Source organism: Cydia pomonella, chromosome 8 (assembly GCF_033807575.1).
Source record: "Cydia pomonella isolate Wapato2018A chromosome 8, ilCydPomo1, whole genome shotgun sequence".
Classification (NCBI taxonomy): domain Eukaryota; kingdom Metazoa; phylum Arthropoda; class Insecta; order Lepidoptera; family Tortricidae; genus Cydia; species Cydia pomonella.
In genome coordinates, this window is record NC_084710.1 from 20,141,193 (window position 1) to 20,164,888 (window position 23,696).

The 23,696-nt window shown below is 37.1% G+C and overlaps 2 protein-coding genes across 4 annotated transcripts in view; one reads left to right on the forward strand and one right to left on the reverse strand.

Moving 5' to 3' along the window:
• The window catches only part of LOC133520812 (calcium-binding mitochondrial carrier protein Aralar1), a 35,472-nt gene extending 23,544 nt beyond the window's left edge, over positions 1 to 11,928 (reverse strand). Inside the window, exons 1-3 of one of the 3 annotated variants that reach the window (XM_061855477.1) lie at positions 11,678 to 11,928; positions 8,899 to 9,037; positions 7,759 to 7,935 (exon numbers count right to left, since the gene is read on the reverse strand). In XM_061855477.1, the coding sequence (XP_061711461.1) occupies positions 7,759 to 7,935; positions 8,899 to 9,037; positions 11,678 to 11,728 (367 nt within the window). In that variant the 5' untranslated portion in view covers positions 11,729 to 11,928. Of the gene's footprint in view, positions 1 to 7,758; positions 7,936 to 8,898; positions 9,038 to 11,063; positions 11,142 to 11,673 lie in introns of those variants that run through there. The other 2 variants (XM_061855480.1, XM_061855478.1) reach the window with 2 other exon arrangements.
• Positions 11,195 to 23,696, forward strand: part of LOC133520813 (oxamate amidohydrolase proenzyme-like) — a 41,697-nt gene continuing 29,195 nt past the window's right edge. The window contains exon 1 of the mRNA XM_061855481.1: positions 11,195 to 11,303. Within this exon, the coding sequence (XP_061711465.1) occupies positions 11,195 to 11,303 (109 nt within the window). The remainder of the gene's footprint in view (positions 11,304 to 23,696) is intronic.

A 23,696-nucleotide genomic window follows, 5' to 3' on the forward strand; every position in this document is an offset into this window, starting at 1 on the left:
TTGTTTATTAATTTCTGGATTGTAGAAGAGCCATGTTGAATTTTCAATTTTTTGTCTAATTCTAATTCTCTGAGCTGGGCCAGTGTTATTTCGTCATCTGGATCCAGAAGTACATGCCTCGGCCTACGTACACGTTTCCTGGGAGGGATCTCAGGTGTGTACACCGACGCATGTCTTATCAGATCGTTTTTGTGAATTGAAGCTTTTTCGAAATATCGCTGGCTCAGAATTTTAAAATGTTGGGTTATCGTTTGGATGTGGAGGTCCTTGTGTAAATCTCTGTTTTTGACATACCACGGAGCACCTACTATTTTTCTTAAAAATTTATTTTGTAGTGTTTGGAGGCTATTAATCGAGAGCTTGGCGCTATGGGCAAAGGCTACTGACGAGTAGGAAAGAACTGTTCTGATTGCTATTTTGTAGATGTGTAGTTTGTTGTAGGTAGACATTCCGCTGTTTTTAGTCATTAAAGAGTGGAGGCGGTTTAAGTAAAATGAAGCGCGGTTTCTTACAGTACGGATATGTTTTTTAAAGTTTAGTCTTCTGTCTAATATTACTCCAAGGTATTTCGCTTCGTTTTTCCATTGAATGGGTTGGCCACATAGGGTGACTTTAGGGATAGTTTCTATCATTTTGGAGTAAGGGGAAGTACGAGAAAAAATGACTCCCACGCTTTTGTCGGGATTAATTTCCACCCTCCACAGTTTGCACCAGTGCCCTAGGGCATCAGAAGCGTCCTGTAGGAGGCGGTAAATCCTTTCTGGGCGTGGGGAGGTTGCGAAAATGGCGGTATCATCCGCGAATAGAGCATAGTTGGTTTGGGGGAGTCTTGGGATATCGTTGATAAATAATGAGAAAAGGGTGGGAGAGAGACAGGAGCCCTGCGGTACTCCTGCTCTAATCTGGTGAGGGTTGGATTTTGTATTTTCGACTTTGTATCTAAATATTCTGTTTTGGAGGAAGCTTTCAATTAATCTTGTAAGTCTGTTGTTGAGTCCTGTTTTATATAGTTTGTAAATTAAGCCCAGGTGCCATACCTTGTCGAAAGCTTTGCTGATGTCGAAGAATATGGCACCAGTAGATATGGTGCGGCCCCAGCCAGTCATCCAAAACAGAATATGTTCAACAAGTCTGTGGACTTGGTTTGTACACGAGTGGTCAGCCCTGAACCCAAATTGTTCAGGGATAATCACCTTATGATCTGACAGATGTTGTTGAAGGCGGGTGAGGATGAGTTTTTCGTAAAGTTTGCCTAGGGATTGGAGCAAGCTAATGGGGCGGTAACTTGTTGGGTCGAATCTAGGCTTACCGGGTTTTGGAATGCCGATGACATCCGCCTCTTTCCAGCATGCTGGGAAGTGGCAGAGTATCAGCGAGGTGTTAAATATTAATAGTAATACTGAGAGGATTTGGTCTGGGAGGGATTTGGTTATTTTATTTGAGAGGCCATCTGAACCCGGGGCTTTTTTAAGTTTGAGTTGTCTGATTTGGGTTTTAAGTTCTGTGAGAGTAATGGGAGGAAGGGGAGTTGAGTCTAGTGGGTCGGATTGCTTCTTTGTGACAAATTCTGTAACCATTTTTACATGTTCTGCATCGGTGGGTTGCAGGCTTGGGGAACATTGGATCTCCAGACTGGTTGCTAGACATTCGGCTTTTTCATGGTCTTCGAAAGCAGGTGGTAGACCGTTGCCTCTGTTTAGTGGTGGTATGGATGTTTGGGTGTCGGTTTTAAGTGCTTTAGTAAGTTTCCAGAAGGCTTGGTGGCTAGGGGCTATTTCTTTTAGGGTGTTGGACCATCTGTTGTTGCGCCAAAAGGAGATCTTACGTTTTAGGTTTTTTATAAGTTTATTAAGTTTGTTTTTATTGTCTGGGGAGGGGTAAGAATCGTATGCTCTGACTGCTGCGTTTTTCTCCCTCACCAACTCAACCAGGTGCTCAGGAAGACGCCAGTGATGATCATCGTCAGATGGTACTTGTTTGGAGCAGTCCTTGATGATGTTGTTGAGGCCGCTGGTGAGAGAGTCGATTGCGGCGTCGATGTGTATTGAGCTAGTTAATCCGTCTTTACCTATGTTATATAAGGGGCAGTTTTCATTATTTATTTCTTTGTTTAATTTAACCCAGTCCGTGATAGTTTTGGGGGGGGGGGTGAAATTTGGGTCTGGCCCCAGTGCTAACGTTACTGGTCGGTGATCAGAGGTAAGTTCATGAATTACTTCGATCGATCTTAATTTTAGTGAGATTCCTTTGAAAATTGCGATATCTAGTATGTCAGGTCTGTGGTCCACTGTAGTTGGGTAGTGGGTAGGTTCGAGCGGAGCTAAAATGTCCACGTCTAGTTTTTGGGTATGTGTGAGAAGTCGGCGACCGTTGTTAGTGTTTACTTTACAGTTCCATAGGGTATGTTTTGAATTAAGGTCGCCAGCTATTATGACGGAGTCGTCCGAGTTAAAAAGGGAACTTAGGTCTTCTAGGGTTACGGATTTGTTAGGCGAGAGGTAAACTGAGTATATAGAAATTGGTCTATGCCCCGCCATTGCTATGCGGCAGCCTGTGGCCTCTATATGAGCTAGATTGGGTAGTGTGATAGGGGAGATGTGGAGTGAGCGTCTGTGGTAAATAAGGGTTCCCCCTTTCTCACCTGTGAGCCTGTCGTCTCGTATTATAGTGTAATTTGCTATTCTTGGGTCTCGACGGCTAGGTTTCAGAAAGCTTTCCTGTATTAATAGTATGTCTATGGAGTGAGTTCTTAGGAATAAAGCTATTTCGTCTCTTTTATTATTAATGCCGTTTGCGTTAAAAAAAGCTAGTTTGAGGGAGTTAGTTGTGTGCCGAGGTCGTCTCTGGTCCATTATTTATTTATGTTAAAATGTTTAATTGCTTTGATGAGGTTGGCGTGATTTGCCATGATCTGGAACTTTTCCATAGGGGAGGTTGCGTCACGGAACTCAGCGGCTAGCGCGCATACCTCGTCGATGTCAATTGTGTTGGCTAGTTCGAAGACTAGTCGTAAGTCCTCGGCTAGTCCTCCCCCACTGTTTCGAGAGTGAAATGGGGTATATAGTGGTTGGTTATTGTTGTTGTTAGTGTAAGGGGTAAAACGAGGGTTTTTATGGTTGTAGTTGATGTTATTATGATTGTTACTATTTTTATTATTATTTGGGTTGAATTGGTGGGCAAATACTCTATGGGTATTATTTATATGAGTGTTGGGAGGGGATGGGATATTTTTGGTTATGTCGGGGTTGGATTGTAAATTTTGTGTTATAGAAGGTGGAGAAGGAGTAGGTGTGGGTTGAGACTGGAGATCATGGCTATTTTGATATTGAGGCCTTGTTCTCAAGTTAGGAAAATCAGCTTGGTTAGGTTGCGTACTAGTATGATTGTAAAAGGATGGGTTAGGATTGTGAGCAATCGGATTTTCAGTGAAGTTATTATTATTATTTGTGCTGTTGAAAGTGCCCCAAGCATTCGTGGCGTATCTCTTTGGGGGCCTTCTTTTGTTAGCCTGGGGGGCATGGGGGCAGCCGCCGTAGCTGGCCGTGTGGATTCCCTTGCAGAGGGTACATCTGACTGTACCTTCAGAGTCTTTAGTGCGCTTGCACTGACTAGTATGGTGGGTTTCTAAACATTTTACGCACCTTGCGGGGAGTTTGCAATATCTAGCCGTGTGGCCGTAAAATTGGCAGTTATGGCATTGTGGGATTCTGCCATTGCTTCGAGGTCTTTCAACTTTGATTCCCATTAGTCCGCATACATGCGTTATATTAAAAATATTTTTACTTGAGTTATTCTTTTGAAGTGTGGCCATGACCATATCCATGGGGGTCCTACCACGGGACCTACGCATTCTGTGGATTACCGTGATAGGGAATCCTTGTTGTCTTAAGTCTTCCAGGATGTCATCTTCACCAATTTCGGCTGGGAGACGCTTGATTACTACGCTGAATTCACTGCCGTCTTTGTATTTGTGGGTGTAGTATCCGTCAACTAAAAGGTTACACCAGGCCCTATAGTCATCGATGGTTTGTGTGGTAATCTGGATACCCGCAGGGGACCAGGGTGTTTCTTCCACAGGTAGGGCGCTAAGCCAGCCTATGCGTTTTAATGTGGCTTCAGTTGAGACCGGTATCCATCTACTTGCGTCTTTTAAGACTATTTGTGGGGGTTTAGGGGGTTTTTTGGGGTCAGAATTATTCTGGTCTGGGTCAGTCTGGTCCATTTGGTTTGTGCTGTTTGAGGTATTTGGGATTGAGAGACTAATGTTTTTATTTTGAGGCTTATTAGCGTTATTTTCGTTTGTATGGGGGGGCCTGTTTTGGGGCCTGCTTGTAGGTTGCGAGAAATTATTAATGGGGGAGGTAGGCGGAGGGATGTCAGACACTATCCTCTTCTTGTTCTTATTTTTATTGGTTTTCTTTTTGCGAATAACTTTTTGGAAGCCTTCCTCGTCGTATATGAGGGCCTCGTTTTGGGATTCAGTTGATGAAACGTCCTCGTATTCCATATCGGAGTCGGGGGCGTCTCTCGGAAGTGACTCGAAAATGTTCTGTCCTAACTGTATAGTTGTGTCGTTTGTAAGGTCTATATTGTTATTGGTCTGTGATTGGGGGGGGCTCGCTGGGCTATCCACAGTGCTGACCTGGGGCACAATGTAACGCGCAAGATTGTTTGTGGAGGCGGCGGCGGCGGCAGAAATAGTGGCGGCATTTACTCGCTCGATTTTCTTTTTTGAGATTTTGGCAAGTGAGTCTTTAGCTTTAAGAGGGCTGCGGCCTCTGGAGTTTATCGAACTTGAACGGGAGCGACTATGGCTTGTTATTTTAAAGGATGAGCTCGATTTAGAGATGGTGTCGGTTTTATTTTTATTTTTATTAGTATTAGCATTATTACTATTGCTACTGGTCTGTTTTTGCAATTCGGCTTGCTCCTTAATGAATTCCCGCGCTTGGTCGGGGTATTTTGCAGTAAACCATTCTAACACTTTTAATTGATTTAGGCTGGAGCCTATACTACTCGCAGGAATTATGTTCGACATATTCAGTCGATGCCACACTTACATAATAAGCATATTAATAACCACTCACCCGTTTTATGAGAGAAAGCACACTAGTTTCTATTTTTAATAAAATATATAGAACGTACACGCACTTTAACAAGAGTCACTGTCTCATTAATGGCCCGCTAATCGGAGTATAACTGGTAAAAAACACCGAAGAGTCACTGTCTCGTATAACACATTTGCGCACAACACTGCAAACCTGCTCGCGGAGCCCGTTAGGCTCAACGCGGCGTAACGTCGAACGTACGTAGTGAGAGCGATGCGCACGTGCGCTCTGCGCGGCGTCTGGAGCGAATGAATAATGAATGACTGAGGCGCGCGCGGGCAGCGCGCGTATATTTTATGACACGGTTGGAGCGAGATAGAAGACAGGGCGTCTCCACGGAAGGGTACGCTTGAATTCCTGCAATTTCAAGTACCCACTTCATGTATCCGGCACTGGAGAGCGGGACAGCAGACATGCCATCGCTGTCGTCAGAGGCGCGATTTACTTCGGCGGGTGGATTACATTCTACCATTCTCAGATACCTACTTTTCTGTTTTCTAGTCAATTTGTAAATAGTATATAAGACTGCGAATTATTATAATAAATATTCTTTATTCAACTGATAGTACTGCTGTTTCAATCTCTCCTTCTGCCTGGACCCCCATAATAGCAGTTGTATTGTCTAATTCTAATGTGTGGGCGGCTAAATAAAACATAACATATAATTTCCCTGAATGTTGGTATGAAAAAAAATCGCATAAGTTCGTGAATAAATACATCAATTAACTATTCTCATTTTCCTTCTTCAATTGTTTTTACGAAAATGTTTTATAATGTAGAATTATACAATTATTTCAGAAGTCATTGAAGTAGATAGATTTAGGTTCCGTTTTAGTTAATAATTTCTAAGAAATCGTACAAGTTTAAATCAATACATTTTAGTAGTATCCTAGTCGTCATGAGTTACATAATGATAACGTATACTTGTTTATAAAAACATTGGTTTGGAATAGCTACAATGCAACCCCATTATATTACTGTTCAATTTTAAAAAGTCCCATACACATACAAATACTTTGAGTCGTATGTCTTTGTAATTTTAACTAATATCATCAGCAGTAAGTACGTGACTGCCTGATTGGTTTACAATAACTACAGCAATCACAGTGGTTCAGACATAAGAAGCGAGGCTATCTTGATAAAGAACATCATAATAATTGTATTTCGTCAGGATTTCGTTGACGACGTTCGCTCTCTTAGTTGTCGGTCTGATTATTTTCCGTTAAAACACTTAGAACTATTATATTAAAAATTTTGAATACCGAATACGCAATATAAAAAAAAAAACATTAAGTATATGCCAAAATTTCATGAATGAATAATATTTATTTCAGATCAATAAAAGTCCATATTTTTGTTAGTACACATATGTCAAAAACATTGGTTAGTATACAGTTTGAAATACAATTAATTAAATCATAAACATAACACATTATAATTAATTAAATAAGGAATAATATAACCCATAACACTATACTTTCTATGTTTTTGTTATATTAATGTAATTTGTTTGTGTTTACGAATAAAAATAATTCTATTCTATTCAATACATTACTAATTATACATGCCCGGATATTAATTGTAACAGTATTTTTGGGGTAATACAACTTGATATTGTACGTATTTTCACCCAAAAAATAGCATTGAGTTGTCTCATCTCTCAGCAATGACTTTCAGGAAGCTGTTAGTGCTGTTTCATACCCTATTCATCAGGGAGGCTACTGGTTTATGCATTATTGTAGAAAAACAACTCTTCAAACTGCTGGATCGATTTTTATCAAACAGTTATGAACCTCCGCAAGGAAACTCGCTTTCACACGTAAAAATACCGCATCCAGAGACAGACACATAGACATAAGTTGACGTAAAACATATGAAACCCGTTTTTTGTGTCAGGGGTTAAAAAACTACTTTAAGAGGATCGGAAACCAGTGCCATAAAATAGGTCACTGGGACTGGGATACCTCCTCACATTAACCTATTAAGGCTAATCGCGGTAGCTAGGGACGCGAAAAGATGCATTGCAAAAGTTTCGATTCTGGGTATCTTTCGCTACATGGATAATTAATTTCAATACATTTTGAGTGAATTTAAGTCCTCAAAAATGTACAATTGTATAATTCAAATAAAAGTTACGAGTAATATGAGCATGTATTGATATTGGAAGTATCTCCGTTTCAGCTTGGACACAAACAATTACATAAGTCCAGCTGTTTTCTTTTACAGGGTTCAATTTCTGAGATACGAGCGCTCGATTAAATCGAAAAGATACGATTTAATCGAAAGCGAAAAACACATCCAAAAAAAAATCACAACTATTATCGCATTAAGTTTAAAAATAAGTATTTTTGACTTCACTCGAAAAACCGCACTATCAGTACCTGGAATATCTGGAACTAGTTATAACGTCTTTAAAATGACAGAAATCTCACAAAAGCCTCAAGTTCGTTGCCGTTAGTATTGAAGAGCTAGAAAGCGGTCGGTCTTATACAACTCGTCGGACACGCAGAGCAGCCAACGTCCCAATAATCACAGAGATCTTACCAAAAGCTACAATGTTGTTGCCGTTGGCGTCATAAATCTGGAAGGTGTTTTTAACACCTGGAAAGATCTGGAATTCCTTATAATTCTAAAGTGGCAGAAATCTTACCAAAAGCCACAAGTCCGTTGCCGTTAGTATCGAAGAGCTGGAAGGCGGTCTTATACAGCGCGTCGGGCACGCAGAGTAGCCCCTCGAAGGCCTGGAACTCCGGGAACGATATGAGCCCGTTCTTGTCCATGTCCACGATGCCGGCGATGAGCTCAACTGAATCTTTGTTGAAGTCATCTGGAAAAGTTCGAGAAAGTTTAAAATACCACTTCTTAGAACAAACACCATTTTTAGGAGAGAATTATTTTAGTTATTTTACATAAAAATATATTGGCACTGCCCATTAATATATCTATTTGTTTAATTCACATGGGACTTTCATTTACACTAAATTTTCTTGAGTGATAAAAAATTAAAAGCTTGTCGGTTCGTTTTTGCTTGTTGAACAGATGCCCTCACTTTTTTATGATATAATAGGCAAACAAGCAGACATATTGCCTGATAGAAAGTGATTACCGTCGCCCATGGACACCCGCAACATAAAGGGGTTAAGAGACTTGTAGAGTCAGACCAAGCTAAGTTGGCAGCAATATTGAAGTTTGACGTTTAAAATAACGCCTGCACTGTCTAGGCTATCATCATCATCAAATTGCTGCCAACTATCTTGGTCTAACTCTGTGCGTAGGGGTTGTAATAGGTACATTTCACCCTAGTCTCCATATTTTAAGAATGTTTTGAAAATGTTTTTAAATAATTGTTTCAACATTTAAAAAACTATATGGACAGTTGGGTGTGGGGTATCACAAAGATTTTAAGTAGAACAAGTAGTTAGTTAGTTAGTTAGTGCTTCTGGGCATTTTCCGCAAATCGACAACCATTGTGCCTATTTTGCGTGAAACGAGGTAGCGCTACTCTAACCACCCCACAAGTAGAACAAGTATCTGATTAAGTAAAATAATTGGAATATTAAAAAAACAAAATATTTTTTTACATTTGACAACCGGTCTGGCCAGTCTGGGTAGTGACGCTGCCTATGAAGCTGATGGTCCTAGGTTCGAATCTTGGTAAGGACATTTATTTGTGTGATGAGCTCAGAAGCCTTCTTGAGCTTATCTTGGGACATAGTCAATTTGTGTAAGAATGTCCCTATAATATTTATTTATTTATTAACAATAACAAGCATTATAAAAATAAACTTACTTTCGTCAAACAATCCAAGGAACTTCCTGACAAAATCTTCACTGGTGATGAAGTGTTCTCCATTCTTCTCTACTGTTGCAAACTTCAGAAATATCTCATGAAGGCGGTCTGTGTCGGCCCTTTTTAGGTAACCAGCCCCCTGGAAATATTGAAAAAAATATTAATTAATTTGAGTTTCCTCCTATAACCCAATCATACCAGAAAGTAATTCAAATTTGACAGTAAAATTGTACCTATGGTGTAGGAAATAGAATTTAGAATTTTAAAAATGGAATGTAATAAAATAATGTGAATGAGTGAAAGTGAGTGAGTTTTGTACTTTTGGTGGTACTTTGTTATATTTATTTGCGTATTTATTTCTGCAGTGAGAGGCTGGGTGAGTTAATTAATTGCATGTAAAAATATGCAAGTAAGTATAACAGGTTAGCGCTGATTGACTAGCATGTTATGATTTTACAGATCAGCAAAGTAATATTATTTGTTTTTATTAATATGGATATCCACAAGTTAACACCTGATTCTATTAATTATTTTAAATCCCTTTCTTGAAGAATCCTTTACTGAAAAATTTACATAACAGGAAGAGAAATTTTATGTAATATTAAACTACAGTAGAAAGAAAAAAAAAGTACATAAATTAATTTGTTAGTCTTAATGCTAATGAAATATGGACCCCTTCTGGGTAAAGGCCTCCTCCATCCTCTTCCATGCCTCCTTGTCCTTGCCCAGCTTAATCCAGTCGGCTCCTGTCACTTTTTTTTTCTTTCTACTACCACCAACTAACAAAATTTAAATGTATATCTATATGAGAAATATGGAATAAATGGCTTTATTATTATTACTATTATTATAAATTACAGTATTTTTTTTTTAATCATAATAACTAAACAATGAAATTTTAGCTTGCACTCTTTGCAGCTCTATTTTGATTACAAAAGACTTTTATCTATAACATTCATTGCTATTATCTTATCTTTCATCAAAACTTACTAATTTCCTAGTTTAAGCTGGATTTAAGGAAATCACATCATATTGTGATTCTTGTAACAATACTGATAGGAACATATTAACAGATATGGTGTGGTAAACCAAGTTTGTAAGAAACAGACGAAACAGTAAGTAAAAAGCTATACTTAGTAGTTAAAGTACTTTTGTAAGAAAAATACAGAATGATTCTCTCTACAATACACAATTGACTCTTGCTAGAACTATACTACAACAGCTGATTAAAAAACTAATCCATAGCATTCAAAATTCCAAATACTTCTACTAGCAACTGCAAGCAATAGGTATACTCTCGGAGAAACAACTGGAGATGTTTGTCTGTAATTTTTATGTACAAAACAGTCTCCAATTTTTGCAGGGTAGGGGCACATCAAATGTATGGCTATTCCTATGTAACGTCAGATAACCATCAGTCCATAGAATACATATGACCATTGGCCGAGGCTTTCGACAGTTGTAACCTCTTAAAGGCAACTCCAGTTGTTAAATCCTCCAAGTTAGAACTAGATAATTCATGTATCTAAAAAACTTCTTGTTAAATTGTTTTCTGTCATCACCTAATCTCTATAGCCAAGACATTGTCACATGACAGTCAAACCACATTATTATTGGAGCCTTATCAGTCAACCTTGTCTTTTTCCATGACTCAATGTCAAATGTTATGGTAAGAATTGTAATAATTATGGTATAACTCCACATATAATCTTATCTCACACACATCCTACGCGTGAAACATTTACATATCATGTTTGAGGTTATGTAACTCTTCTTCAATAAGAACAGTATTAGAATGAAACAATTGAAAGGCAAAAAACAGACACTTATTCATACAAGTAGTTGACAGATAAATGATATATGATATTTAGCAATGACAAATTAATTAAGAAGTCATTACACCAAAATCTGCAGTAAACAATAAGATTAGTTATCAATGACAATGGAATAAAACCGTTAATTAATTAATCAATAGCACAACACATTTTGAACTCATTCCGTAAGATTTTAAAACTATTTTCCAATACACTTCTTTCACTTAAACACAAACACTAAACAAATAGTATAAAAGTTTGAAAGAATTTGAAAAAGGAACTCTATGATCAAAAACTTTTTATAACTTATTTAACTTAAAATTTCACAATAAATAAATGAGGAACAGTTACCCGACGTGAAGTCATTTTGTTGTGAAGACTCAAATTGAACTGAATTGATAATTATTGGATGAGTTGACGTAACTGATAAGTAATGTTATCTTGTGTATAGAACCAATCATACACAAGTCACACATAGCTGTATGTTGGCGGACTTCTTGAGATGCAAACATAAGTTTAGGTTTGATTTTTATAACAATATAACACAAATTTCACAAAAAAATCCAGTATTCATTAACATCTCTAGCACTGGTGAGTAATAAATTTATTAAAAACATGTATGTTCTAAATTTAAATATTTAAGGTCACGGTTCTTGTTAAGGTTATGTTCAATATTATTATCTAAGTGTTGTACGTATTGTAGATATGATTAGATTGCATAAGTTCATTATCATTAGACTGTCAAGTGTAATGCAGTCAGTAGTTGTAACATGGAAACATAATGCCGCACAACACAGGTGTGCGAAGATATTAGTTCAAGGGCGGACGTCCCAAGGGCAAGGATGCCGTATTAGCGCAAAAATTACAGCAAACACCTCACGCCTACGATGCTTAACTGCAGTATTTACTAACATAATGATCTTCACTTATAATAATCTACGAAATTTATTCAAAAACTTACCCACCTCTTGACAGCTGGCCTGAGTTATCAAAGAGTCGAACAACGTTTTAAACATTACAGTGTTTTTTGTCACTATAAGAAATTTGGGCAAAGAAAAAAACTGTAATGTCTAAACCCGAAACTACCAAGTTCGTTTGCCCTGATAAGACGTCACGTCACGTTAAAAATACGGCAAATCTATTTTAAGTTATTCACGCACAGTGCTCATGATCGTCTATCGTCCGGCTTTGCTCATAGCTGTAAAACGACTATTTGACATGACCTTTTGTTTTGTCCGGATTGCTTAGCCGGTTACCAACTTTTTAATTTTACTGGTTATCATAGATTTTTTTGCGGAATTTTGACAAAAATAGGGATGTGTTGACAAGTTATGTTGTCATTTTTTTATCGATACTTTTATGTCGGTATGAAGTAGTGGACATGACCTATTCAATATTATTATTACTAACTTAATATTAAGTCATCGAAACAAATAAAAAATATAAAGTCTATGTATAGTGAGATTTGTATTAATTCATTAAACCACGTATTAATTAAGTGTAATTATGAAAAAGTGTTCCAACCGTTTTATTGTTAGCGGCATAACACTAAAAATAAAACAATTGGTAATAATTAGGTTCCTATTATGATCCTATTGTTACACATTACTGATATTATCATATGTAATTGTACGAGACCCATTTGCATAGCCGATTGCATTATTATAAAAGATTTTTTTCTAATTTTACTACTCGGTGGAATCCGAATGAAAACGAATGAAAGTAAACAAACAACCTAATTAAAAGCAATGTAGCTATAAAAAAATATCTATTATGTATATTTTGATTTCGGTTGTTGCTATGGAACATGTCGATAACCTTTTCTGATGAGTGGTGACCGAAAGTTTGCTTCATATTCTTATCTTTTTCTTTAATACTTATAATTCGTATTATACAAAAATAAAACAAATAGTAACATAATAATTTTAGATTATATTGACTTTCCCTTTTTGTTAAAGAAAATTCTAAGCCATATTAGCGCCACCTATGTAACAGGGGTTAAACTATTTTGAAACTGATACAAGTGTTAAATATGACGTGAAAACAAAGATGGAGCTGAACACCATTTCAAATTACCAAGTAGTTTCGTAATTTGATTTTCGACTGATATTTCAATTCTTTAGGATAAAACCCTTAGATTACACATGATATGAAAAGAAAACAGGTGAACGATAAGATGACGAACGACAGAGAGGCATGGAGGAAAAACACGTGCTGCGCTGACCCCAAGTGATAGAAAAAAAGACAAGTGAATAATGACCCACATTATATTCCACATTATAAATGGTTACAACTTTTCGGCCCAAAAAAAGTCTATTATGTAGTTTGGGATTTATCTTATAACAGGTTTTTTATGACGATTGGAGCGCCATCTGCCTTAAGCCCAATCCTCATTACCTAATCAACTTATTACATTACAACTGCTGTACACTAGTGTCAAGAGCAATGAAAATAGCTTAATGTATACTTATGTAAATATACCTATATACTTGCAAAGTGACACAAGGCAATAAATATATGTAGGTTAGCTCTAGCATTGACTGCAAGTCAGAAATTTCCTCTTGATTCTAAAGCACATATTATTTTGTAGTCATTAGTTAACCATATAATTTTCTTATTGTAGTACGCACGAGATGTATAAAGTTTTTGGATTTCGTAATTTAATTTTAAGGATTTTTTTTTTAATGCACAGGCAGCTTATAGCTGATACGTGCACAACAATGTTCTGCATTTGTGTTTTGTCCATTTTTAAAATGTTTGTCGAGTGTGATTTTAAACGAGTTCACTAAGGGTGCACTGGAGGCCTACCGCGAAAATCGAAGTTCGTCAATTGCGGGCATTTTTCTCTGTCACTCTAATTACGTCTTAGTGAGAGTAAAAGAGAAAGATCCCCGCAATTTGCGAATTTCGATTTTCCCGGTAGGCCCCCTGATTACGGATTCGGGAAAACTGTTGCACACTTTCACTACGCGGTTAGACAGGAAGTGTCGTCTTGGGTTGCTAACTTGCTACTACAGACTACTCTCTGCGTCCGTGTCAGCTTCAGAGGATGTCCTCTCAATCTGTCACACATATTCTGAGTGAGAATATCATTCAATAATATTATAAATTTTAAATTATAATAATATGAAAACACTTAGATTAGACTAACCTAACCAAACGTGTTTTAGGGTGTTACTTAAGAGTCCGCAGCAAGCTCGGCTGATTTCACCTTCCCATACAAACGGAGTTTCGTTCTTATTTTAAAACTACGTGTTGGATTGTGTAATGTACTGTAAATGCCTCAGTAATTCATACGATAATAATGTATTTCAACGGTTCGGCAACACGAACATCACGCGGTAAGACTGTTCTGCTCGGCGGTCTAACATCGACTTCCTCTAATTGACAGTGACGTCACCATGACGTAAGCACTCGAAACGTCTATACACTATAGATTATAATTAAACTTTGCACATACAATGACATGAGGTATATAGCTCCAGCTTATAAAACAAACTAAATAGAGCAAAAACAATTTTTGTCTGAAAAACTTCGCTGTATTTTTAGGGTTCCGTAGTCAACTAGGAACCCTTATAGTTTCGCCATGTCCGTCTGTCTGTCCGAGGCATTGCTCAGTGGTCGTTAGTGCTAGAAAGCTGAAATTTGGCATGAATATATACATCAATAAAGCCGACAAAGTCGTACAATAAAATAAAATAAAAAATCTTTTTTTAGGGTACCTCCCCTTTACGAAAAGTGGAGGTGAATTTTTTTTTGGCTTCAGCATTACAGTGTGGGATATCGTTGGAAAGGTCTTTTAAAACTAATAGGGGTCTTCAACAAACATTTTTTTATAAAATGAATATGTTCGGAGATAATCGCTGCGAAAGAAAAAAAAATGTGTCCCCCCCCCTCTAACTTTTGAACCATAGGTCCAAAAAATATGAAAAAAATCGTGGAAGTAGAGCTTAAGAAAGACATTATACAAAAACTATAGCGGACATGATCTGTTTAGCTGTTTTTGAGTTATTACAAAAAGTTTACCCTTCATAGTAAAAAAAACGTACATCCACAGTTCATCCCTTGGTTAACAATCTAGTATACTTTAAGCTCCATTTTAGCTTATTGTGACGGAAAAGTAACTACGGAACCCTACTCTGAGCATGGCCCGACATGCTCTTGGCCGGTTTTTTATTTTAACTAAGGTAGGTATCTGAAGCTACATCAACTAATTTCAGGCATAGATACACCTTATCTTATTGTAATTACAAAGTTTCAGAGCAATCTAGCCAGTCATTTTAAAATTAGAGCGTAACTACGTTTATATGGAGAACCGAGCTTGTTGCGGACTCTTAAGAATTTTTCCTTAAAATGGATGTTTTTATCGTTTAATTGGATAGTATCTATCGATCGTCGCTTTATGAATATACTGTTGAAAAAAATACTTGATTATAGTCCGGTTTGTACAGATGAGATTCGACATGGTTGCCAGGTTTTTCATACTGCCCGTTCTTTGCGCTGAGGTAGAAGAACATATTTCGCCAAAGTTAATACTTTACAGTTTTATGGTGTCTAAAATGAAACCACAATTCACAATCGGTGTTAATGGCAGTGAGAGGTCAAAAGGTGCCTAGAATAATGTTGCCAGTATTACTAATTTACTACACTTACTTATCCTAAATTCTATACCCCTAAATCTTCGCACAGAGTCCTTTATGCGAATGATGAGAATACTGAAAAGTTATGTAATGTGCTGACATACATACAAAGATACTTACACACTATAAACATATACGAAATCTACATATTAAAGTCGTACTAGTTGGTACGTCTAGTTTTAGTAAGTTTGCATTTAAGTGTTAATCTTTACTGTTCAATAATAAGAATAACGACACAAAAATAAACCTTAAGTGAGTTATTGTCAATGTTGGCCGAACGTTAATTATAATAACCATTAATGGTCAATAGCATTAACGATTTGGCCAACACTGCTTATTCTTATAGAAGACATCAACATCGTAAACTTTTTAATATGAGCTGGTGGATTAAAAAAGTTTATCTGATATTAGCTAGACTGTGTTAGAAAACGTACAGATATTTTTATTGACTGCAGATTTTAAGTTCCTTAAATGTACTTTTATTCCATGGGTTAAAAAAAAGACTTAAAATTTAATTGCTGCTCAATAAAATCACATTTTCATTGCGATAAAACTGAAAACCATTTCTCTTAAAGCTCATCCGTTAAACCGTTAGCATTTATTGAAAAACGTCATAATAAATTCTATTTTGAATTTCGAATCATGGAACTGGCTTGTAAATCGTAGGTATTCGAAATGCAAATAATAAGTTCGTTAGCGTTCCCGTGTTGTGGTCGCGCGCAAACAAATGCAGCACATCACTATTCCCTGCCACAAAGCAAAATACCGCGAAAATTCGGAGCGTAACATCAAAATAACAACCGTATGTCTATGGATTAAAATTTATATTAAACTGAACAAAGCGAATTTATTTCGCTTCGGTTTATCACGTTGGCAGTAAGCTATGATTACTGGCATAGTAACAATGTAATGGGACGTTCGCTGCCTTTTGCATGTGCAGAAATCATTAAACTGTCGGATTTGAGTTACTAATGACGAAAACTGAAACTGTCAGATTGTATTTTATAATTAATCACTATTCCAACCGAAACAGCCCCCGAGAGCCCTTTATAGACGTGGATTGTGTTAATCTTTTACCGTTTAACTCAGCTTTTTTTATTATCCGTCGTTTATTGCATTAATTCGTATAGGAACATTAAGGAATTAAACACACATGTGCATGTAAGCACGAACCCACGCTCGCTCTCATACAGGAATATTGATTACAGAGTACAAGTTCAGTTAAAGGTCATGTGTTTTAGATAGATAAGAAACTTCTAATCAATTTACTTTAATCCAACCTCGAAGCTAAATCAGGTTAGCCTACAACTACATGATACACACACACACGCCGGAAAAATGTAGACTCAAAGGAGTGAGGTACCAACCTACGTATCCTATGTTAGTCTGATCTCGTATCACCATTTCTGCGACAGGGGCATAAGTAGTTGGAAAGTTCCGTGCGAGATGTAACCCTTACTATTTTTACTAGATTATGTACTATGAATGAAGATGCCCTAATCTCAGCAAGATCTATTTTCTAGCACGATCTTGGAATTAAGACAAGCATGAAACTAATCCATTTCTGCATTACTCTAACTTTCTCACAATACTTATCACTCAAAAGTCAGTAGTTGATTAGATCACGCACCATCTACTTAGAAGTCTACGCCACGCCATCCAGAGGGCCTACAGCGAACCACGTTTGACGTGTTGCCTCTCTGTCGCACTTGTAAATTCGTATGTAAGTGTCTAGTCTTTTTGTTTAACAAAACAGTCGTAATATTTATAATGCAATAAACCTTTTTCTCAATTTTCAAAGTCGGGTTTTTGTACAGACGGAAATGATTAGCCAGACTAAATGTAACATTCGAATTCAGACTATACGCTGTTACATTGGCGCATTGTCGCAGCAGTATCCTGATGATTACTTAATCTTTCTTAGCGGCTGTCCGGTCACCTCTTTAAATAAGACATCTGTGCCATTTGCCAAAATACTGAGTCATTTTTAATAACAGAACATCATAGTAGGGGCGGTACACGCCGGTATAAGCTGGCTTCTGCACGCAATTTCCATAATAATATTCTGTAAACGCTGCGAGGACTCTGAATAATCTCGCTCTAACGGTCAGTGGGAGCTGCTGTTTTAACTTACTCCTCGAGAGAGGCGAATGATTATGATATCCGCATGCACTTTTGCAGAGAGTTTTCCTCGATTTAAGTATTTTGAGACTTGCCAATCATTACATTTTGTATTATGGTATTTATGGATGACTAATACTAATACTACTAATACTAATACATAAGATAATTTTATAATATGTTATTCAATTGTCTACATGCAATATAATGCAGAGAGCAATCAACAATGGATACTCCTTAATCACAAACTGTTTTTCCTCAAGAATTTCGATGTTTACTTACTTTACAATTTGTGTAATTATGTCCAATAATATTTATTTATTATTATTTATTTATTTTACATTTTCTTCAATCATTCCATTATATTTTCCATTACCTGCATGCTCAAAAATGTGCTCAATAAAGGCTAATAATAATATTATTAAAACAAAACGCTTCAGCTGAATTCTTAAAACTTGTAAAGCCTCCCGAGTTAGATTTCCTTCGGGACTCGCTTGTCGCCCTCCAGCATCCGATGGTCGTTACGAAATTGTCTAAGAGATGGCACAGTCGAGTTTAAGGATCCCTTGTTTTCTTTTGCTGTTTTAAATTCTCTTTTATATTACAAACTATAGTATCACAACTGGGAAATTTTATTAAATTGAGTATAATATAAATTAAAAAAAAGCGATCACTAGTTTAGGAAAAATATCGATAAATTTGGATGGGGGGAGGAACGTCCTCAAAGTAGACACCAGATGCGTTGGGACGACGACATCAAAAGGACTGCGGGGAAGAAGTGGCTCCAGGTCGCACAGAACCGTGACGAGTGGCATAAAATGAAGGAGGCCTACACCCAAAGGGTAGAGAAGGGCTAAAGAAGAAGAAGAAGATCGATAAATTTGATTATCTACATAGGAACTCCCTATAATTTGTCATTTAATTTTGCTTATTTTTTTTTATATTTTCAATAATTTTCAGTATGATGTTTTGCCATCTTTGGTAAATAATAATAATATTACCCCCCAGGGGCAGCTTGTGGCGAGTTCACCACGGTCTCTTTTCCAGAGGGCACATTCTTCTTGCCCTCGCCTCTATGCTTGCCTTCACCGGCCGGCCAGAGTGGAGTCATAAAAGCAGGGCCTATGCTCCAGGTTGGAAATGTAAAATGTCATAACGCCGGCGGCCTGTTCAAACAGATTACAGAAATCACGCTACCGCAGACTCAGATCTCGACAACCTCACTGCTAATCCAAAGTGTTACCCTATTGTCGCACCGTGCGTGCGGCCATTGTGAGGACATCTCAATGAGTTGGCGAGTCATCACTTGTCTTTCACAATTTTGAGACTGATTGTTATGGTAGGTGTCCGCTAGTCTCCTCTCATAGCCCATTATCCACTCCATCCAACTCGCGAATCAATAGCCTTAACGTTAGATTCCATAGCAGCACTGCAATAGTCTTTGCACCTGGCGGGGACCATCTCCGGATGTATTGTGTGCTCGGGGATGGTTTCCGCCACGTGTATCCCTTGATTTTAAATTGTCTTAAAGGGCCTCTGTGCTCTGGCTTCGGCCCCGCGCACGCCTCACAAAGGTCTAGGACCCCATCGTCTCGAAATATGAAAAAGACATACAAATAATAATAATATTAAAACAAACCGCAATTCACTTGTATTCGTGGAACTTCCAAGTCCTTCCGAGTTAGATTTCCTTCGAGACTCGCTTGTCGCCTTCCAGGTTCTGATGGCCGTTACGAATTTGCCTAAGAGATAGCACAGTCGAGTTAAGGATCCTTTGTTTTCTTTTGCTGTTTAAAAGTCTCTTTTATAGGTACTACATACTAAAGTATTACAACTGCATTTAGTTTGAACTTTTCTTAAACTGACTATAATATATATTTTTCCAAAAAAAGTTTCATCACTAGTTTAGGAAAAATATCGATAAATTAGATTATCGACCTAGGAACTCCCTATCTGTCATTTGATTTTGCTTCAAAAGTCACATCTTCATTTTATTGTAGGGTAGGTCGGTACGGTCAAGGAATTAAATTTCTGTACTATTTATTCGTACCTTGTCAGTGACAAATATGAGACTTTCATATTGATTGTCACTGTGACAAGGTACAAAATGGTAATGGTATGACTCACGAATGGAAAAAAGGGGGTAGGCCTTTGCCTAGCAGTGGGCTCTGAATAATAATAATAATAAATAGTATGACTCAAATAGCCACACGTACATACAAAAACATTTGGTTACATCTTAGGTAAATAAGAATAATATTAAGAGGAATTCCTAGTTGAGATTTTTCCATACAAACGCTCTCGACTGTTTCCTCCCTGATTATTTAACCTAGAGCAATGATTTTTTTAAATAAGATCAATATCATCAATATCTGTGCCGCTATGTTATGCTTTTTTGGCTTATTTTATTTTCATGCAGTTTCCAAAAATTTCATAATGATTGGTTGCATTTTGGAGGAGGAAACAGTCGAGAGCGAAACCCCGATTATTGAGTTTTTTGCGTCGGAATTTTAGTCCGAGCTGCAGTTGTCTTTATCACACGCACGCGCTCCCACCCACAGCAGCGTGACAGAAACATAGCTTCAAAAATTCGAGATTTGAAAAGTTGCTCACCTAGGAATAGCTCTTAAAATTGTTACGTTAAGTCATAAATACATGCTTATACCTATTAATAAATAAATTATAAATTGAGTATACCTATGCAAAAATTTGGAACATTATTCTTAATAGGTACAATTAATACTGCCCGTTCTTTGCGCTGAGGTAGAAGAACATATTTCGCCAAAGTTAATACTTTACAGTTTTATGGTGTCTAAAATGAAACCACAATTCACAATCGGTGTTAATGGCAGTGAGAGGTCAAAAGGTGCCTAGAATAATGTTGCCAGTATTACTAATTTACTACACTTACTTATCCTAAATTCTATACCCCTAAATCTTCGCACAGAGTCCTTTATGCGAATGATGAGAATACTGAAAAGTTATGTAATGTGCTGACATACATACAAAGATACTTACACACTATAAACATATACGAAATCTACATATTAAAGTCGTACTAGTTGGTACGTCTAGTTTTAGTAAGTTTGCATTTAAGTGTTAATCTTTACTGTTCAATAATAAGAATAACGACACAAAAATAAACCTTAAGTGAGTTATTGTCAATGTTGGCCGAACGTTAATTATAATAACCATTAATGGTCAATAGCATTAACGATTTGGCCAACACTGCTTATTCTTATAGAAGACATCAACATCGTAAACTTTTTAATATGAGCTGGTGGATTAAAAAAGTTTATCTGATATTAGCTAGACTGTGTTAGAAAACGTACAGATATTTTTATTGACTGCAGATTTTAAGTTCCTTAAATGTACTTTTATTCCATGGGTTAAAAAAAGACTTAAAATTTAATTGCTGCTCAATAAAATCACATTTTCATTGCGATAAAACTGAAAACCATTTCTCTTAAAGCTCATCCGTTAAACCGTTAGCATTTATTGAAAAACGTCATAATAAATTCTATTTTGAATTTCGAATCATGGAACTGGCTTGTAAATCGTAGGTATTCGAAATGCAAATAATAAGTTCGTTAGCGTTCCCGTGTTGTGGTCGCGCGCAAACAAATGCAGCACATCACTATTCCCTGCCACAAAGCAAAATACCGCGAAAATTCGGAGCGTAACATCAAAATAACAACCGTATGTCTATGGATTAAAATTTATATTAAACTGAACAAAGCGAATTTATTTCGCTTCGGTTTATCACGTTGGCAGTAAGCTATGATTACTGGCATAGTAACAATGTAATGGGACGTTCGCTGCCTTTTGCATGTGCAGAAATCATTAAACTGTCGGATTTGAGTTACTAATGACGAAAACTGAAACTGTCAGATTGTATTTTATAATTAATCACTATTCCAACCGAAACAGCCCCCGAGAGCCCTTTATAGACGTGGATTGTGTTAATCTTTTACCGTTTAACTCAGCTTTTTTTATTATCCGTCGTTTATTGCATTAATTCGTATAGGAACATTAAGGAATTAAACACACATGTGCATGTAAGCACGAACCCACGCTCGCTCTCATACAGGAATATTGATTACAGAGTACAAGTTCAGTTAAAGGTCATGTGTTTTAGATAGATAAGAAACTTCTAATCAATTTACTTTAATCCAACCTCGAAGCTAAATCAGGTTAGCCTACAACTACATGATACACACACACACGCCGGAAAAATGTAGACTCAAAGGAGTGAGGTACCAACCTACGTATCCTATGTTAGTCTGATCTCGTATCACCATTTCTGCGACAGGGGCATAAGTAGTTGGAAAGTTCCGTGCGAGATGTAACCCTTACTATTTTTACTAGATTATGTACTATGAATGAAGATGCCCTAATCTCAGCAAGATCTATTTTCTAGCACGATCTTGGAATTAAGACAAGCATGAAACTAATCCATTTCTGCATTACTCTAACTTTCTCACAATACTTATCACTCAAAAGTCAGTAGTTGATTAGATCACGCACCATCTACTTAGAAGTCTACGCCACGCCATCCAGAGGGCCTACAGCGAACCACGTTTGACGTGTTGCCTCTCTGTCGCACTTGTAAATTCGTATGTAAGTGTCTAGTCTTTTTGTTTAACAAAACAGTCGTAATATTTATAATGCAATAAACCTTTTTCTCAATTTTCAAAGTCGGGTTTTTGTACAGACGGAAATGATTAGCCAGACTAAATGTAACATTCGAATTCAGACTATACGCTGTTACATTGGCGCATTGTCGCAGCAGTATCCTGATGATTACTTAATCTTTCTTAGCGGCTGTCCGGTCACCTCTTTAAATAAGACATCTGTGCCATTTGCCAAAATACTGAGTCATTTTTAATAACAGAACATCATAGTAGGGGCGGTACACGCCGGTATAAGCTGGCTTCTGCACGCAATTTCCATAATAATATTCTGTAAACGCTGCGAGGACTCTGAATAATCTCGCTCTAACGGTCAGTGGGAGCTGCTGTTTTAACTTACTCCTCGAGAGAGGCGAATGATTATGATATCCGCATGCACTTTTGCAGAGAGTTTTCCTCGATTTAAGTATTTTGAGACTTGCCAATCATTACATTTTGTATTATGGTATTTATGGATGACTAATACTAATACTACTAATACTAATACATAAGATAATTTTATAATATGTTATTCAATTGTCTACATGCAATATAATGCAGAGAGCAATCAACAATGGATACTCCTTAATCACAAACTGTTTTTCCTCAAGAATTTCGATGTTTACTTACTTTACAATTTGTGTAATTATGTCCAATAATATTTATTTATTATTATTTATTTATTTTACATTTTCTTCAATCATTCCATTATATTTTCCATTACCTGCATGCTCAAAAATGTGCTCAATAAAGGCTAATAATAATATTATTAAAACAAAACGCTTCAGCTGAATTCTTAAAACTTGTAAAGCCTCCCGAGTTAGATTTCCTTCGGGACTCGCTTGTCGCCCTCCAGCATCCGATGGTCGTTACGAAATTGTCTAAGAGATGGCACAGTCGAGTTTAAGGATCCCTTGTTTTCTTTTGCTGTTTTAAATTCTCTTTTATATTACAAACTATAGTATCACAACTGGGAAATTTTATTAAATTGAGTATAATATAAATTAAAAAAAAGCGATCACTAGTTTAGGAAAAATATCGATAAATTTGGATGGGGGGAGGAACGTCCTCAAAGTAGACACCAGATGCGTTGGGACGACGACATCAAAAGGACTGCGGGGAAGAAGTGGCTCCAGGTCGCACAGAACCGTGACGAGTGGCATAAAATGAAGGAGGCCTACACCCAAAGGGTAGAGAAGGGCTAAAGAAGAAGAAGAAGATCGATAAATTTGATTATCTACATAGGAACTCCCTATAATTTGTCATTTAATTTTGCTTATTTTTTTTTATATTTTCAATAATTTTCAGTATGATGTTTTGCCATCTTTGGTAAATAATAATAATATTACCCCCCAGGGGCAGCTTGTGGCGAGTTCACCACGGTCTCTTTTCCAGAGGGCACATTCTTCTTGCCCTCGCCTCTATGCTTGCCTTCACCGGCCGGCCAGAGTGGAGTCATAAAAGCAGGGCCTATGCTCCAGGTTGGAAATGTAAAATGTCATAACGCCGGCGGCCTGTTCAAACAGATTACAGAAATCACGCTACCGCAGACT